The 18,761-nt window shown below is 44.7% G+C and overlaps 1 protein-coding gene across 1 annotated transcript in view; it reads right to left on the reverse strand.

Annotated features, from left to right (window-relative positions):
- Window positions 1-18,761, reverse strand: part of SEL1L3 (SEL1L family member 3) — a 98,536-nt gene that overhangs the window by 15,359 nt on the left and 64,416 nt on the right. The window contains exons 14-20 of the mRNA XM_032400123.1: window positions 17,597-17,659; window positions 13,938-14,114; window positions 11,677-11,804; window positions 9,074-9,157; window positions 1,893-1,983; window positions 1,669-1,753; window positions 407-516 (exon numbers count right to left, since the gene is read on the reverse strand). Coding sequence (XP_032256014.1) covers window positions 407-516; window positions 1,669-1,753; window positions 1,893-1,983; window positions 9,074-9,157; window positions 11,677-11,804; window positions 13,938-14,114; window positions 17,597-17,659 — 738 coding nt within the window. The remainder of the gene's footprint in view (window positions 1-406; window positions 517-1,668; window positions 1,754-1,892; window positions 1,984-9,073; window positions 9,158-11,676; window positions 11,805-13,937; window positions 14,115-17,596; window positions 17,660-18,761) is intronic.

Below are 18,761 nucleotides of genomic sequence, written 5' to 3' on the forward strand. Positions count from 1 at the left end.
CCAATTTCTTCAGTTTCTACGCAGTGAGTTAGTTTGATGGAATCTGGTAGAAAGACTCCTGGACTTGGAGCCAGGAGACGTGGCTTTAGGATCGGGCTGCTTCCCCTGCTACCTGATTGGTTGGCCTTGAGCAATTTATCACCTGGTTGCAGTCCTGCTATCCTCCCCTCTAACATGGCTATAATCACCCCCACCTTCAGGAGATTGCTGTGAGAACAGTGTGGTAACCACAGCAGGTGCTCCATAAAGGTTCCCCGTTTGGGTTCGTGTCCTCACAGAGTTGTGACAATGGAGGAGAAATGACTTTGTGACCTGGGAAGGAGTAAAGACGGGAGGGCCTTGGGAGGACTCCAGGCCTCGCAGCCTCACAAGCAGACATCACCCAGGGCTTGTCTCTGTGGTTTACCTGCGAGTCTCCATCCAGCGCCGCTTGGGCGTACATCTGCACGGACAGCTCAAGGTCTTGGGACTGGTTTTGGTGGCCATAGTAGTAAAGGTCTCCCATTTTCAAATACGCTGCAGGACACAAAGCACAGGCCCATTTGTGAAGCGGTTTTATTTCAGACCGACATTTTCAATGGTTGGCCTAGTCGCACGACTGAGAGTTTTTCCTACCTGGACCTGAATACGTAACATCATTGTTTCCTTGGTGTGTCAGGAAGGGGGTGGGGGAGGAAAACCTTGTGTACCGAGCACCAGCATTTCTAGACACATTTTCTTGCTTTGCTGGGCAGCTCTCCCAAATGGGTCTGTGAAAATCCCAGTCTGCAACCTTACAGCGCAATTGGCCAAGACTGTTTGGGGCACTTTACTTGACATCTGAAATTTTGCTGCCTAAGTTTGACGACTGGTGGGTATTTGTTTACTCTGTTTAAGCCATAGATTTTATTTTTTTTTTCCCCCTTGGAAAAAGTTTTGCCTAATGGTGTATGTATCACTCAATGTCTAGTCAGAAAAATAGAACCTATGTCCAGGGGTTCAAAAGATGGATTTCAACACTGGGAACTGGTTACCAGGGTGTTAGAAGGGCTGAAAGGGCAAATGGGGGAACACCCAACAATCCAGAGAACAGTAAGATAGGAAACTATTCCCATCCCTAGATCTGGGACCACCTGAGACCACAGAGGGTGGCCTGCCAGTAGGAGCTGGGACCATGGGTATACGGCCATTGCCGGAGACACAGTCCGAAGTAGAGGGAGAAGGGGAGAAATACCTGGACTTCTCACTTCCTCCCATCCAGCAATCTCCTGCCGGCACCTCCCGTTGGCTGAAACCAATCAGATGCCCAGGACACAGGAGTCTGGGAATGTACTTCCTGGGGATCAACCCCTCCCATACAGAGCAGAGCAGAGCAAGACAGGGATACACCCGAGGGCAAAAAAGGCAAATGACTGGCCCAGAGAATCTCTCCAGAATAGCTTTCTCTTTTGAATTCTCACCAACTCTGAAGAAATGGTGGGTTCAAGCATTCAGTGGACAATGGAGGAAGAGAAGCACATTGCTTGAGGCCGACAGCAGTTTACTCATGATCTTAATAGCAGAGATTTTCACACTCTTTCCTAATTGTTTAGAAATACCATACTTCACACAAAGCTGTTAGATGTTCCCTGTTACTAAAGATTAAAAGCTTCCAATGCTTTAATTTAGCACCCATTTTTCTATACATACCAAATGAAGGAGCACCGATTTGAAAAACAGAGAAATTATAGTATCTCCAAACACAATTAACACCCAAGTATCTCTTGGCCAGGTCCTAAGGGGGTGAAGGGAGAGAAAAAGTTAATTCATTAATATATGAATAAATATATAAGTGACTAATTTTGCCTTCATAAAACCCAATTCATTATCCTTAACCTTAGAGCTTCCACTCCGAGAAGAATACATTTACTTACTGGCCTCTCCTCACAGATGTGTGCTAAATTTGTCTGTGACACTTCGATTCCAGTTTCTGCTGCTAAAACATAATACAGCAAAGCTTCGTGCCTAAAAATAGATGATTAATAATAAATTTCATATAGTGGCTCTTACTAATATTCACAGAGAGCTCTATATTCAAGCATAAGAGGGCACAAAATAAGCAGTTTTTTTAAAGCCACAAAATCATGAGTTTGTTGTGTGTGTGTGTTTTTTTAAAATAAATACTGTTGTTAAAAATACTGCATGCACTGATTTATTTTCTATCTTAAAGGCTGAACTCACTGATAAGGTTGGAGAGTTATTGATGCAACAGCTACCTCTACTGGCTAAATGGTGTATGGCATGCTGGCTGGGTGGTCTCGTAGCCTTCTGTCCTTGAATCCTTCCATCCCCACTTAGAAGAGATAAGTGGCATTTGAAAAAGCCCTGTGCTTTCGGGTCCTCGGTTTTGTGAAAGCCTTCATGGGGCTTAGGATTCTGAGCAAGCTTAATTAAAGCTGAGTTTTTGTGATGCATTAGAAGCTTGGCAGAGGGGACGGAGTTTACAAGGGGCTTGAAACCAACGGCCAAACACACAGAAAAAATATAAATGTTCGATACCACTAGTAACTGAATGATGGCAAAACAATGACGGGTCACAGTTCATCTATTGAAAGACTGGCACAAGATTCATAAGACAGAGTAGCAGCAAGGGTTTGGGGAAATGGACATATTCCTAAGGCCAGTGCTTGCGGGAAGGCCGGTGACTCCAGCCATTAAATGCGGGAAGTCTTAAGAATGCACATACCATTTGGCCAACAGTCCTCCCTTGTGAAGGTTTATTCTAAAGAAGCAGAAACATGTGCAAAGACTCTGTGACAACAGAGTTCACGGCAGAGCTGTTTATATGAACAAAAAAACACTGGAAGCTACTTAAGTATCTGAAAATCAGTGAGTAGTTAAATTACCCCATGGTGCAGCCACTTTCAGATGAGGCCATTAAAAATGATGTTGTAGAAGAGAATTCAAAAACGTAGAAAGATGTTTATGCAAAATTTTCCACTCAGTTAAGAAAAAGAAACAGCAGGATGAGAAACAGAGCAATTCCGTTTTTGTAAAGCAGAAATAAAACCAAGTGCACACCTTCACAAGCTCAAGCCGGTGCATATAGGCAGAGAAAAAATAATAAAACCCCCAAATTATCTATCAAAGTGCTCACAGTACTTTTCTCTAGGTGGTGAGAATCAAGTCATTTTATTTTCTTCTTTTTAATTCTATGATTTCCTCCATTTTCTTTGTGCTACCCAGGTTATGAGCGAAATTTTATTTTGACCAGATATCGTTATTTTGCATTCTCAGGAGTTGACATTAAGAACTCTTTCTTAATTGCAGCTCCACCCCAAAACTGGCTTCTGGTGGGACTGGCAAAATAAGGAAAGCAGATTCTGAAATCATTTTTTCTACTCTGTTAAAGCAGCTTCTGGTGGCCCATCCCCCCAGGGACCCCACTCCTAAGAGAGAGGTGACTGGGGGTCAAATTAGGACAGTGAGACCTTCAATCGGACACACTGCAGGTCACGGGCCACTTCCCAGACACCCAAGGCAGTGGACCAATTAGCCATGACTCATGCTAAAGAGAGACAAAGCTCGCTGGGCAGTTGTGCCCTGCATTGCAAGCCAGATAACAAACCCACAACGGCAGCCATAAGAACCACACAAAAGATGCCTAGGCATTTTCCTACACAGCTGGTAAAAATCATGCTTTGTGACAAGAATCTTCAGAACAGACCCCAGATGGAGGGCGTGCAAAGGAGGCCTGGCAGAAAGTCCCTATCATTCTGCGACAGGGACCCATTCCCAAGGTCTCACAATCTTGCGTTTCTTTGGAGACATTTGGATTAGAACCAATGCCTGTTTCCCCCAGGGATGGATGCGGGAAGGAGCTGGTGTAGACTTGCCAGCTCAAGGTCACATGTTGGGCCAGGTCCCTCTGCTGCCATAACTGGATGGGATGTGGCTCACATTATTAAAATGTAATCAAAATGGCGTTTTCTTTAACAGCAGTCGGGCAGACTGTTCGAATGTGCGAGGGAGGCATGAGGCTGACGCTTCCCGGAAGAACTGAGTCACTAGGATAAACTTTACAAAGACAAGATCTTGTCTCTCGAGTTACTTGGGTGGTGGGGCGCGGAGGGAGGGGCAAGTTTTATAGGAAGATTTGCACTGTCCAATTACTGTATAAGCCAAGGGGAAATTTCATACAATTCCCAAGCATTTCCTTTGAGGAAGCACTGAAATCCATCAAAAAGAGATGTCTATGAAACATGGATGTCAACAGAAGCACTGAAGGGAAATCCACCTCTGTCTTCCCTCCTGCAGAAGCAATCCTCCAACGCCGCGCACTCCCACACCGCCACCATCCGCAGGGGAAGGTTAGAACTCTCAAGGCCAGACTTCCTCAGCTTATTAAGACTTCTGAGAAATGACACCTCCGCAGAAATCCTACCCACATTTAGCCTCCCAGTGTTTTGTTCTTATTTAATTGTGTTTCAACACAGAGTGCCCAGAAGTATTAATTACAGATATTTCTATATTTATATTCATGGAACAAACATGTACGCAGCACTTAACTGTGGGCAGGAAGCCCAAAGATAAGCCACAAAGCTGTACTGTCCTTTCCATGGATTTCTGCAAGGCTTAGGAAACTCACCAGAGCTTCAAGCTTTATTTCAAATGCACTAAAATGAAGTTGTCCCCCAGACAGTCATTCTGACAGGGATGGGGGTGGCGGGTGGACATGGAGAGGAGGGGATTTATGGTGAAGAACGAGTTTAGGGGCTTATTTGCTATCCTCCCACTTCCGACTCAGCATATACACTTAGAGAGTTTTATAATGATACATCTTAATAATCAATCATTTGGCTGCTTGCTGTGAATTGTGAATTTGAGTACCTCTGAGCAGCTTCCCAAACAATTATATGATGTTCTTTGTGCTCTTCTCTGCAGCTCAAACCGAAAGGATAAAAAAAAAAAAAATCCTGGGATCTCCGTGGAACTCGAGACCCCTGGTCTCTTGCAGAAAGGTGAATCTCTTTCAACTGAATTTGGCATGCCTACTTGTCTTGCCTCAAGCCCGCCATAATCTGGCTAACCTCCTGGGTTAAATATTTGGGGCATATTTAAGACAAAGGACAATAAAACACATGGCTCACAGATAAAACACACATGGGGGAAGGCAGAGAGAAATGAAACATGACAGCCTTTCCTTCGCTGACTTCTTCTGGTGTCCGAGGACAGCCTGAGGCATGACAACATTATCTTCCATATTATGCCTATACAGCAAAAGCCCTTTTCTCAATCATGCTCCTCTTTTAAACTATCCCATATAAATCTTGGAACACAGAAAAGCACAAGCTCATCAAACTGACACATGTAATTTGAAAATAACGTCCAGAATAAATTCACTCACAGAAAAGGAAAAAGGGGGATGGACTTGGGACATTGATGGATGATTTAGTTCTATTACAGCAAAAGAGATGGTACCAAAAAAGCCACATTGTGGTGTGGGGAAGCCAACATTCCTATATTTCCTGTTTAACCCCAGGGCCAGCTTCAGGACTTGGAGAGCGGGTGGAAATAGAAGCACTTCGCCTCAAATACATTTTGACGAAGATTTTCCCATTATAATGGATACTAGATGTCTCTTCCTGTTGATAGAGAAAAAGGCTTCGGATCCAGATTGAAACTTAATAATACTTAGCATCAGCATCAAGATTGACAAGGATATGGAGAAACAAAAATGTATACATGGTTGGCAGGCGAGTAAATTGGTAAACTCCTTTGGGAAAACAGCTAGCATTACCTTATAAAGGTGAACACTATCTTATAAAGTACCTGCCCTGTGACCCCACTCCTAAGTTTATATTCTAGCAAAACTTTTCCTATGTATGCCATGATATACATAAAAAAATGTTCATGGTCACATTGTTCTTAAAAACAACAAAAAAAGGGAAACGCAAATGCGTGTTAAAATAAGAATTGGTTAAGTAAAGTGTGGTATATGACAGCAATAAAAATGACCCGCAGATACATGCATCAAGGGATATGAAGCTCAGAAACACAGTGTTACGTTTAAAAAAAAAAAGGCAGTTGAACCATATATAATATGGTTCTAATAATATAAAGCTCAGACACAAGCCAAATAACTCTACTGCTTAGGAATATATCCACGTATAGCAAAACTATAAAGAAAGCAAGGGGAGAACAACAACAAGGCTTAGGATGATGGTTACTTCTGGGGACTGGGGGTGGGGGTGGGTTTAATCTGGGGGGAAATGCAGGGGGCTTCAACTGTTCATTTTCTTACATAGGGTTACAGATACTCATTGTATCATTATGCTTAAGAACTTAAGAACCTATACATATATATATATATCACATATCACTTCATATTTATCAACTACTATATGACAGAAGAAGGAGAAAACAACACAACTGGCTTCTGCCACGTCTCCAGTTCAAATGCTCAGCTCCTTTTACCTGGATTCTGAGCCAGCATGCCCCTTCAGACTCTCCCTTCTCTTTACCATCAAACACAGTTGTCTGGTTAGACATCTCAGGACCCAGCTTTGTCATGTCACTACCTTCTCCCCAAACTATCAATAGCTCCCCACTGCCTCATGAATTAAGTAAAAAGTGTATGACCTCCCATTCAAAGTTCCATAGAGCAGCATCTCTTTGCTCTTGTTATTTGTCACTCCCTTTTACAAATCTTACCTGAAGGCAAACTGGTGGCTTAAAATTTCCTAGACTCATCCAGAATTTTCCTATCTCTTTGCTTTTGTTCCTGCTATTCCCGTCATCAGAAATGCTGTTCCCTGCATGGCCAAGTGGAAATCCCACCCACCCCTCAAGGCCATATTATCTGCTACCCCCATCATGAAGGCTGATCTAAGTCCCACAAACCAGATAGCATCTTTTCCTTCTCAGAATCCTTCATGCTCTTTATATACTGCTCATGTGCCTTGAGTTATGGTTGTTCTATTTGCCTTAGATCGTGCACTCTGTTTTTGAGCACTTCCCAGGTAACCCTAGGTGCTGGGCCCCGGGGTACAAATCACCGGACAATCAACAAGAGCAGTCATGTTCTTAAAGGGAGTAAGGAGTTAGGGAGGACTTCTCGGCAGAGGAAACAGCAAGTTCAAAGATCCAGAGGTCAGACAGAATGCAGACCACGTGAGAAACTGCAGATAGTTCAGCATAAGGAAGAAATGAGGCAGAGCGCCTGGCTGGTTAAGTGGTTAAGTGTCTGCCTATGGCTTGGGCCATGATCCTAGGATCCTGGGATTGAGCCGAGGGATGGGCTTTCTGCTCAGCAGGGACCCTGCTTCTCCCTCTGCCTGCCGCTCCCCCCTGCTTGTACGCTCTTTCTTTGTCAAATGAATAAAACCTTTAAAAAAAAAAAAAGAAAGGAGGCAGCAAGCTTCCCCACTTCTTCGAGCCCCGCCTGCGGCGTCCCCTGCAGCTTATGGCAAGGCATCCTGCATTTAAGTGTACTCAGTAAAATCTGCTGACCTGGACCTGAATTCACAGTGTAGAACACACTTAATTTCCCCCTCCCCTCCACCAAAAAAAAAAAAAAAAAAATCAATCTCGTGTTGTGGCTGAATATTTTAAGAAGGACAACAGGTTGCAAAAATCTTAACTCATCTCGACCTTCACAGCGAATTTTAAAATGTGCTACCTGAAATGCTTTGTGATGTTAAATTCAAAAGCAGGCAAGAAATGTAGCTATTAATAGACACTCTCTTTATGGGGAAAAATAGTGTCAAGCATTGTGGTGTGTATGCGTGGCAGCGCGGGGCTGTTCACAGATGTGCTCTCTCTTTGGGAAAGCCCACATACACACTTCGGGTTTTGAATACTCTTTTTCCCCTAAGAAGCTTGTGGGGAGCAAAGAGGGGGGCAGTTTGGAGGATGAGAAGTAGAGAATAAATTAAATTCAAATTTGGGAGTTTTAGAAACTGAAGCTCACTTGGGAGACAAGATAAAGCACCAGAAAAATTATAAGGTGTATCAAGGGGATACCATTAAAATTTTTTCCAGATTGTGCAAAGTGAGGCTACAGATAATAAACCTTCACAGGATGATAATAACAAACATTCCTTTTGGTATTTTCATTGGGTTCACGTCCCTGCCTTCTTTAAGATTTTCATTCACTGACATGCTATCTGCTGATTATGCGGGCACCAATGGACCAAAGGGGAAAATAGTGTTCTTTTGGACTTATATTTTAATTTTTAATTAAGGTTCAGATCAGAGTATGATCTATGGTAGGTCTGGTCTAATGTCTTTGAGGCAGTAGACCAATGGGATATGTGCCGATTTGTATACCCTTTTAAGTTATTACTGAAATACCCAGATCACTTGGGCAATAAACCAACCAAGAAAATATGTCCCAATGGAAAAGTAAGACAGAGTGGCAGGACTGGCAGAAGAAAACAAAAAGATGGAATCAGGTGGAGTTTGCAGTTTGGAAAAGTGTGCCCTTATTTGTAAAATCAAGGCACAGCAAACGGGAATCATTTGCAAGTCCTCAGTGCAGCGTCTCATCCCATAGGGTACAGGTTGAGATTTTTTAACTCCATCAGAAGAAAGTTAAAATGGGGAATCTGTTTGGCTGTGATATCCGAGGGCTGGTGAGTGAGTTCCAGTAATCCCAGGCTCTTGGCCATGGAAGATGTAGTAACATATCAGTGGAAAGATGTACCTTGAGCCTTAAACACACTGCTCTCTCTGCTTCCCATGAACTTTCTGTGCTCTGCCAGGGAGAGGCAGAGGTTCAGCTAAGACCCCCTGTGCTGTCTCCACTCTAAAACCAAGAGGAACAAGCTTGAAGGGAAGAGAAGTCAACACATTCATGTGTCTCTCAACTTGATGAATGTGGACGCTTCCCCTAGAGAACTAATTTTCGTGTATAATTAAACATGGAAATGCTATGTTTTCCAATCAACAGCCAATCAGTCTGTGATACTCTGAATATCATTACTGGGAGGCCATGATTTCCCTGCAAATTGCTTTTTCGGTTGTATTTTAAGACTCCATCTCATACGACTACACTGACAAATTGAAAGGTGAGGGCTGAGAAAGTTCATTCTAACATGGGTCCCCAGCTTACCATGAGCCCTCCAGGTAGGCATTGAGGCCTTTGCGAATGACATGGCCCAAGTAGCCATTTTTCTCAGCTACGTGCTTTGCCCATCTGAAAAGAAAAGGAATGAGAAAATATCCAAACTGTGGCAAATTAAATAATTGTTTTTTCTTCATATGATCTCAGTAAATCCCACTTGGGGATTATTTTGCTTGTTAGAATTTTTACACAGCAACAAACCAGAACTAAACATTAAGAAGGCAAAAAAAGATGCATTTTGAAAACTTTACATTCAGTGCCTTTTCTTCTAAGTGCTTAGGAGTTATCGTGTATGGAGACAAAGACATGAGCGATACCTAATGAAAAATAACCACCGATACGAAAAAAGATAATCTTCACCAAGAGTTCTAGTACTCTCTCCATTAAAACATGTTTACTGATTTATTATAAGGTTTCCCCATTTTTTTTTCTGTTCTCTAATTTATCCTGGAGAATTTTTACTAAATAATGAACTGGCCTGTTGTAATCTTTAGACTTACAACCACTAAAAGAATATTACAAGGATACACAACTAACAAGCTAATGGAAAGGGGAAATAAAATTTTTTAAAAATACTTGGGTAGCTCAGTCGTTAAGCATCTGCCTTCGGCTCAGGTCATGATCCCAGGGTCCTGGGATTGAGCCCCACATTGGGCTCCCTGCTCAGCGGGAAGCCTGCTTCTCCCTCTCCCACTCCCCCTGCTTGTGTTCCCTCTCTCATTGTGTCTCTCTCTGTCAAATAAATAAAGTCTTTAAAAAAAATTTGAGTAATGTAAAGGAAGGGTAAGAAAAGGGGAAACAAGCACTAAGAATGGATGGGACAAGTAAGGAATAAGTAGTAAAACGGCAGATTTAAAACAAAATATATCTGCAAGTTGCATTAAATGTAAATGGTCTAAATATACCAATTAAAAACTAAACTCGTCAGACTGAATAAAAAGTACACAAAAACCCAATTATTTGCTGCTTAGAAGAGATACATATTAAAATTAAAAGAAGAAAAGATTAAAAGTAAAGTCTGGAAAAAGATATAATTCTAACAAAAAAAAACTCTAAGAAACAAAAAAAGCAGGTGTAGCAAAATTGACGGTATGCTGGTCATAAAGCAAGCCTCAACAAATTCCAAAGGACCAAAGTCATTCAGAATGTATTCTTTGATTGCAGTGGAATTAAGCTAGTAATCATTAACAAACAAAAATTTATGAAACATATGAATGTTCACACCAAACATCCTAATAAATAATGATAAAAAGCTTCAAGTTTGTCTTGGTCAAGTTTTATCACTGAGTTCAGGTCAGGTTGGATTTGCTTTCAAATGTCTTACGAAACAAAACCTTTTGAAAAGCCAGACTATTGGTTTGAGGGTGATCTAAAGCAGAGGTCTGCAAAGTTTTGTTTTTTGTTTTTTTTTTCTGTAAAAGGCAAGATAGTAAATATTTTAAGCCTTGTGGGCCACACATAGCCTCTACTTATTCATCGTAGTGTGTGTGCTTGTCTTACAACCCTTTAAAAATGTAAAAAGCGTTCTTAGCTCCTGGAGCCACACAAAACAGAGGGTGGGCCACATGTTACTTATGGGTCCTAGTTTACCAACCTCTGTAAAACATTTTCAGATATGCATGACCTCAAAAATGCACCTCTTGTTCACCATTCTTTAGGAAGTTACTGGAGGATGTGCTCTACAAAAGCATAGGAGTAAATCAAGAAAGAGGAAGGAATAGGGTAAGGCAAGGAGAGCCCAAAAAGACAGGGATGAAGGGAAAGGAAACCTCCACAGTGATGACAAAGTTAATTTCAGGAAGGCAGCTCTGTCCTGAGCAAAGACAGAGATGTCACTGAGATTAAGTTAATTGTATACCTGGTGGGTCTGGACATACTGAGGAGAGATTTAGACAACTGTGGGAGAATTTGGAGAATTAAACACATGAAAAATGATAAGTATGCAGAAAGCTAAGCAACTGAAGGACTATGAAGTATAATTAATGCTCCACAGAACACAAAAAACTGTGCAAGAAAGAAAAAGTAGTCACAGCTTATTACATGGCTCAGCGATGAGTAGCACTCACATGGCCCTAATAATGGACACCCTGCTCCTAATCTAACCAAAATAATGATATATTTATGGGAAAATGGGACCAGGTGGGAAGTGTAAATGCGTGGGATGACGGGTGGCGGCAGAATGAGAGGGAACTCTATCTTTATTTTTCACAGTGGGACATCATTAGACAAAGCCTGTAATGAAAATAACAAGAAATAGTAGTATGAGCATGTCATTGAAAGAGAAAGGCAAACAGTAAAGAAATAATGCAAAGACTGAAAGTGACTTATTCTTGAGAGCAGGAAGTAGTCTGGGTGGGGTAGCAGATTGCTTGCTTTTCCCATGTCAAATTATTATTTTTTTGGTTTCAGTTAAAATGTACTTATTTTTGCCTTGTCGAATGAGACGGCTCTTGAAACTCTGTGCATGTATAACTGGTAAAAATAAAGATTGAATTCAAAATTGCAAAACAAAGAATGGGGACTCCATTTTCAGGCACAGTGAATTAAGTACGCGGCTTTCCCTTTGTGTACAATAGCTGACAGATTCTTACACAACAGCCTTCTCGGGATCTCTAGGGAATGTCTCCAGGTTTCCTGTGATATAATAGAGAGAACACCACAAGGTTCCTTCAATGTGTCCGCCCTGTGCAGCCTTATGGAAATATTCACCGGCTAACGTCTGTAGAGAGATAAACAGAGTTATCTCATTAGTGAGGAGTCCTCCCAGGTGGACTGGTCTCCCTGGAGCCAACACGGTGAGACACTCAACCCCTGATATTTTCACCGGCTCATCACTTCTGATATCTTTAGGAAAACCAAGTCAAGCTTCAGGAAGACAGCCCATCACAGAAGCCGGCCTCTGGATGCGATAACCTTGACAGTAAGCTATTCTGTTAAGTTTACCCAATAAATTAATAAGACAACACGTAGCTACGAATCCCTTAACGCTTGTAAATGAAACAGAAGAATGTATCAGAAGTCACACCGGGTGAAAATTCAGGCATTGGCTTTCCTAACCTTGCTGAATACTTTCTTCAAACTCATGTGCCAAAACTGCACCTCCCGCAGGAAGGTGAGAATTAGAATATGACAATAAAAAATCCACACTAGCGTACACGTGGGTGGGTGACCAGACATTAGCAATGCATAAAAACATACAGCCCCTTATGCAGGCAGAGAGATGCAGAGGGGAAAAATAAACATTTAGAAGGGTGAATATTCTGGTGGTTACTATTATTTTTTCCGAGGCGGTTAGCTGCCGTTCTGAAGCAGGGCTTTGGAGTCAGATGGGCTTGGGTCTAAATCCCAGCTCTGCTCCTTCCCCCTGTGTGACCTTGGGCATATCAGTTCATCTCTCCAACTGCGAGATTTCTGCAGCTGAAAAATATGGCTTCTAATAATACCTAGCACGAACGGCCGTTTTAAGGATTAAATGAGATGTATTCTCAAGGCTTAGCACAGTGCTTCACAAAAATTATCTTCCAGTTCCCAACCCCCAGAAACTTACCGCTGCCTCAGGCTGGCCCATCCTGCGAATTGCCCCCTCCACTCTTCTACCTCGATAAATGCCAAATACTTTGGAGTCACCCCGTCTCCTCTCCCCTGTCACACCTCATATCCAATCCATTAGCGAGCCCTGTCACCTTGACCTTCAAAGTATGTGCATAATCCAGCCACATTTCCATCCCCCTCCTGGGGTCGCCCATCCTTTCTCACTTGGATTCAATACATTAACCCCCTGCTCCCCTCTTGTCTTCTTTAATCCTAGTCTCTGCTAGGATCTAAGGGGAGGCTTTTAAAGCACAGCACATCACTGCCCTGTCCAAAGCTGCCCAGCGGTTTCCCATCTTCCTCGGAGCGGCGGGGACCTCACAATGACCTGCGCACCTGCCTGCCCGACCTTCTCGCCCACCTATGCCCCTCCCCCACTCCCTGCTCCCGCTGCTCCAGCTTCCCTGTTGTTCCTTGAGGAGCAACAAGCCTGCTTTCCTCTAGGGCTTTTGCCCTGGCTGTTCCCTCTTTCTGGAATATTCTTCTCCCAGATATATATAAGGCTCCTGTGTCCCCAGTGCCTCGGAGAGTGCCTGGCATAGGTGGGCATTCAATGCAATTTGTGGACTGTAATGGTGCAGAAATTATAATCACCATCATCAAGAGTATTAGTAATAACGAGGGGCTTCCATTTTGCGCAGGGATCCCAGTCCTGCCTCCACTAAGCGTACGACTCTGAGTAAGTTACATATGCTCTCAGAGCCTTGATTGTTCATTCTGTAAAATGGATATAATCATAGCAGCTATTCCAGAAGGTAATTAGAATGACATGGGGTGCATGTCAACTATTTCTGAGTGTCTATCACAGAGGAAGTGCTTAGCAAACACTGAAGACTGTCACTGTGGTTTTCACTATTACGAAATCTGGTCTCATATCAGGCAACCCTATCTGGACCCAGCTCTCTTTGCTTCTAGTAAGATCAATCTCTGCACTGCCTCTTGCTCATTCTCATCTCGAATCATCTTCCCCTTCTTCCCTAGTTCAGGCCTCCCTCCTCCAGGAAGCCTTCCTGACTGCTTTTGGCCATCACAGTTTCCCCTGTCGAGATCTGTTTGGGTCATGGCAAAGAGCACACGCTTGACACCTGGCTAGACACCATCCTTTGCCGTTTGCTGTCTTATCTTCCTAACTGGACCCTGGAGTTGCTTGAGGACAGGGTCTGTGTCTGGGGTGGCGTCTGCACCCCCATGGGGCCTCATGCAGGCCGGGCACATGGCAGACAAGCCGGTGGCCAGTGGCACAGCTGGTCTTAAGCCTTACTTGGTTCCTTTCAGGAATTCCGGGGAAAATGCCATCCAAATACAGGACTCCAAGATTGTACGATGCATCCGGATTCCCCATTTCTTCTGCTTTTAACCAGTACTTTGCTGCTTTGGCATAATTTTTCTTGAATTTGTGGTAATACCATCCCAAGCCATTGACTGCCTGATGCAATCCCTGGATTTTAGAACAGTGAAAAAAAAATTACTTTTTTTTTTTTTAATTTTTTTTAATGAAACCTAAAGAGAATCAATTGTTGGGAAAGCACTCTGCCTGCGTCTGAGCAAAACCTTTCCCGTCTCTTTCTGGGGGCAGATGGCATTAAAGAAAAGCTAAGTGTTAGAAACCACGAGCCTGCTCGGAGCCTTTTCCCCGGGGTGGATTTCAGCCGGCTGCTGCTGGGGGATTCCTGCCTTCCAGCTCCGCAGCGACGCTGCCCCCAAATCACGGCGCAGCTCCTGCAGGCTCCTGCGCAAAGCCCTTGTCTACAAAAGGCCTCTTACTGCCCCGCAGCATCAACAGTGACCTTGTGACTCATGAGCGCTCACCTGCGAGGGGAGGCCTGACCCCCCCGCCTCTGGCATCCTTCCCTTCAGGCGGGGACAGATTCTAGGTGACCCGCCTCCCCATCTGTTGATTACTCTGCCCTGAACACCAACAAATTCTCAGAGGGAAGCGGCTGCAACAGCCTGCTTGCAAAGCACAGGAGCTCTGAGGCTACTGGGAGTCCCAGTCCTGACAGGTAGAGTTGGGAGGGTGGGGGGAGGGGGGCTCAGGCGAGGGGGGGTTGGGAGGAGGGTTTTGTGGGTTTTTTTAAGATTTTATTTATTTGTCAGAGAGAAAACGAGAGAGAGCGAGCAAGTGCATAAGCAGGGGGAGCGGCAGGCAGAGGGAGAAGCAGGCTCCCTGCTGAGCAAGGAGCCGGATGTTGGACTCCATCCCAGGACCCTGGGATCATGACCTGAGCCAAAGGCAGGCGCTTAACCAACTAAGCCACCCGGGGTCTCTGGGAGGAGGGTTTTAAAACTGTGTCTAGACCTGGGGCTGGTACCGAGGAAGTGCTTCAAGCAAATCGAGTCTGGAGCCTCCTTGTGCTTGCTAATTTCATTCTAGCAGGTACTCCCATGTGCTTTCCCCAGATGCTCCCACTTGCTTCCACAGGGCAGCCTGCAGCTTGGTTGTTGAGGGCTCAGAAGCCCTGCAGGGGTGTGAGTGCTCCGGAAGGAGCCTCCGGCCCCACAGTGAGACACCTGTGTGTAGACCTGGGCATACAGGGTTCTCATACCTCCCTTTCTGCCAGGCCCACCAAACCATGAAGAAGCAGGGGAAAAAGGATCCGAGGGTCAAATAGTGCCTTGCATCTGTAAAACTTGTTAAATCAGAGTCTAAGTATAGAACCAAATCTCTTTCACCACCTTTCACCAGTGAAGGATGGGTGTCCCTTGAGAACAGATGCCAAGATCCCAGGCTGAGCCTTTTCAGTCTGCAGTGGATCCTAAAAAGCTACACTTCCTAGATTTCTGTCGTACTCCGGGTGCCAGAAAGACCAGGGGGAAAGAAGCTAACAAAGCCCATTAAAATAGAAGCTCCAGGATGCCTGGGTGGCTCAGTTGGTTAAGCGTCTCCCTTCAGCTCAGGTCATGATCCCAGGGCCCTGGGATCGAGCCCCACATCAGGCTCTCCACTCAGTGGCAAGTCTGCTTCTCCCCTCTCCAGAGCTCTGCGATCTCTCTCGCTTTCGCTCTCTCTCAAATAAATAAAATCTTAAAAAAAAAAAATAAAATAAAATAGAAACTCCATGAGGGCAGGAATCTTTGTTTTGTGTCCCAAGGACCTATATTAGTGCTTGCTACAGAGTAGGTGCTCAATAAATATTTGACGAATGAACGAAAGCCACCCTTTGAATGCTGGAAGTCCAAATCCTACACCTTGAGGATGGAGAGTAGGGTTCAGATCAGCAGGCCCCCGAGATAACTGACTCCCAAGCCAGCTGCCATCAGGAAGGGTGTCAGTGCCATGGATCTAGTCATCGAGGCCTTCTTCCTGAGCTGAATGCTGTACCAGGTGCACGGTGGTCTCTTGGAAAGTCTGGCAGAATGCCTTTCAATCATGTAATGGACCAGGCCATACCGTAAAGTGGCAACAGCCAGCTTCGGAACAAGCCTATGGAATGTACACAGCACAGTGACTTTTGCTGCAAAGCCAGAGGCCACGGGCTTATTCAGATGCACCTGTCATCCCTCAAAACATCTGCAGAACTCCATGAGGAATTGCATTTGGAGCCCCACAAGAAACCCCGTCTTTCTCGCTTACTATTCATATTCTGTTCTTGACATGCGCAGTTCAATCACCAGATTTGCTCCCACGTGACTTTTCGCTAATTCCGAAAACCAAACTATATGGGACCTTCACCACAGTGCCTGACAAAGAGCAGGGGCCTCAAAATGCCTTGCTGAGTCAATGAGTGAGGATCACATAACACTTTTAAGGATATGATGACTCCAGGCCATAACGCAGCATTTCCCAATCCTCACCTAAGCTCTGCTAAGAATCCCTTCAAAACAAAGCACATTAGACATCAGCTCACCACTAGGATGGCTGAAGAGATGCAAATTTCACAGCTGCCGGGGCAACCCCATCACTGCCCTATTTTAGGATGCTTTGGACCGAATGCCCACCGTTAATCTGCCCTTTACTTTGTGCGGGGGGGCAGGAGCTGGTGTGCGCTTCGGTGGGCTCCCTTCTCTTGGGTCACGTGCCTTCTTGACACCACCAAGGTGGACAGAAAGCCTCTTGGTTCTCTTATTCCATGCTTCAACCTCCTGTTCTACACACACAAAAAGAGACTCTGAACTTCTCAGGGGAGGATGAGGGGAAAAAGAAATCAGCATGGGTACTTGAGGAGTCTTTGTTGATAAGGCAAGTATTAGCAGCCTTGGGGAGGGGGGCACTTTCAAGCGCCAGAAGGGCTATAAAGGACTCTGTCGAGGTTGTAGACTTATAGTGGTTTCTACGAATTTATTTGCAAGTTGCATGCATGCACCTGTGAGCGTGCTTGTGTGGGTGTGCAATGCATTGTACGTGTGTGTGTCCCCTCACAGGTGATATTTAACCTCCATTCTGCAATGCTATAGTGAAACCAGCTGACTCGACGACAACATTTTAAAGAAAACAGTGACAAAAACAAAGCAATTTTTAAACCTGGCCGTCAACTTGATATACATCCCCATTATTAAAGCACGGGCAGGACACGGGCTTTGGACACGACAGGGTTAACCTTCAAAGGAATTCGGCTTTTGGTTTTCCTAATTCAATGGCTTGTCTACATACCCATTCAATTCCAAGGAGCCCCGCTCCCCCCGACTGCTTGTTATCCGGGCAGCCTGTGATTATAATTTTAGCCTTCAAACAAAATCGGCCTGAATTCTATTGACTGGAAGGTGAATTCAGCTTTTGAGTTCCGCTGTCCCCTTTGTGGCGGGTTTCTGTACGTGTTGCAGCTCCGAAATGACTAATCACCACTATGGCAGCGACCCCTCCCTCCCCACTCCGTTTTCCATGGGCCGGGCCAAAGGCTGGCCATTTATTCTCGTAGCCCTGTGAGCGTGTGGGTGTGTGTGGTGCAAATGTTTCCCTCTGACAATATGCGAAAGTGTTACCTTGGAAGCCGCTTTCTTCATCAGCTCCAAAGCAAGCCGTCTGTTCTTTTTCACTCCTTGACCCTAAACAATGATAAACAGCAATGAGTAGGAAGAAAATAAACCCAGAGCGCGCTTGAAAACATGACGCAGGTGTATCAGTGCTCCACATAAAATACTTCAAAAAGAAAACCCAAGCCTTCTTCATTAAAAGCCTTATCTTAAAGATTTCTACACGCAGAACTACTCTACCATCATCATCATCATCCTCACTATTATCTTGCTTATATGTGTGGAGCAGAGGCAGCAGACCTCACCTTGCCCGCTTAGCATCCATACAAACCCCCCATTATCATCGAGTGAATCCCATTCCTGTCAATCCACAGGTACTATTGGGAGAATCCCTGAAGAACAAGTAAGTGAGTCTGGTCATCCTGGATGCGTTTCTCTGTGGCTGGCCTCGTTTGCGAGCCACATACAGCCCTTGATCTGTGATGGGACAGTCAGAAGTTATTAGGTTGTCCTCTGCAGCCTTCCTGGGTCCTCTCGGGAGTCTCCAGGGCGGACCAGCTCAAGAGCCAGCTGTGAAGGAGATAGGACCCCTTGGAATCTGTCGCGTCAGATGCTGGCAGAAACTGACAAGGTTCCTCCTACAGAGTTTTTCCAGCTAGAGGCGGTTTAAGCACCGCCACAGAGAGAAACGGCTTTGGGGTTCTTGCTACAAGAGAGGAACTTTGTGGGACCTCACCGAGGTGTCCGCAGGACTGTGTGGGGGAAGTGACAGGTCTGAGGGTAGAGTGGGAGAGGGCCTCAAGATCTCTCTCACCACAGGACTGACAATGAAGATGGTGGGCAAGGTAAACCGGATGAAATCCATTGCTGCTACTAAACCAACCTAGCGTCTGTGTTGACACCCTCACCCCATGTGCCCCATGGAGACTTCCTGGCCAGAGACACAGAGGTTGATGGGGTCACATGTGATATAATGTTGGGGGTGCTTTGTACCAATAGAACTTTTAGCTCTATTGAAATAGCACTATAGTAAGTGAAGACAGAACGAGCAAACATCCCTGTGTTAATTAAAGCGGTGGGTTCAGCACTGTGCTGCTCCATCTAATCCTCACCACAAGCTTACGGAGATGCTGCTAGCATTCCCATCTGAGCCCTTGCCCAGAATCGCACAGTA

Source organism: Phoca vitulina, unplaced genomic scaffold (assembly GCF_004348235.1).
Source record: "Phoca vitulina isolate PV1807 unplaced genomic scaffold, GSC_HSeal_1.0 scaffold3, whole genome shotgun sequence".
Taxonomy (NCBI): Eukaryota; Metazoa; Chordata; class Mammalia; order Carnivora; family Phocidae; genus Phoca; species Phoca vitulina.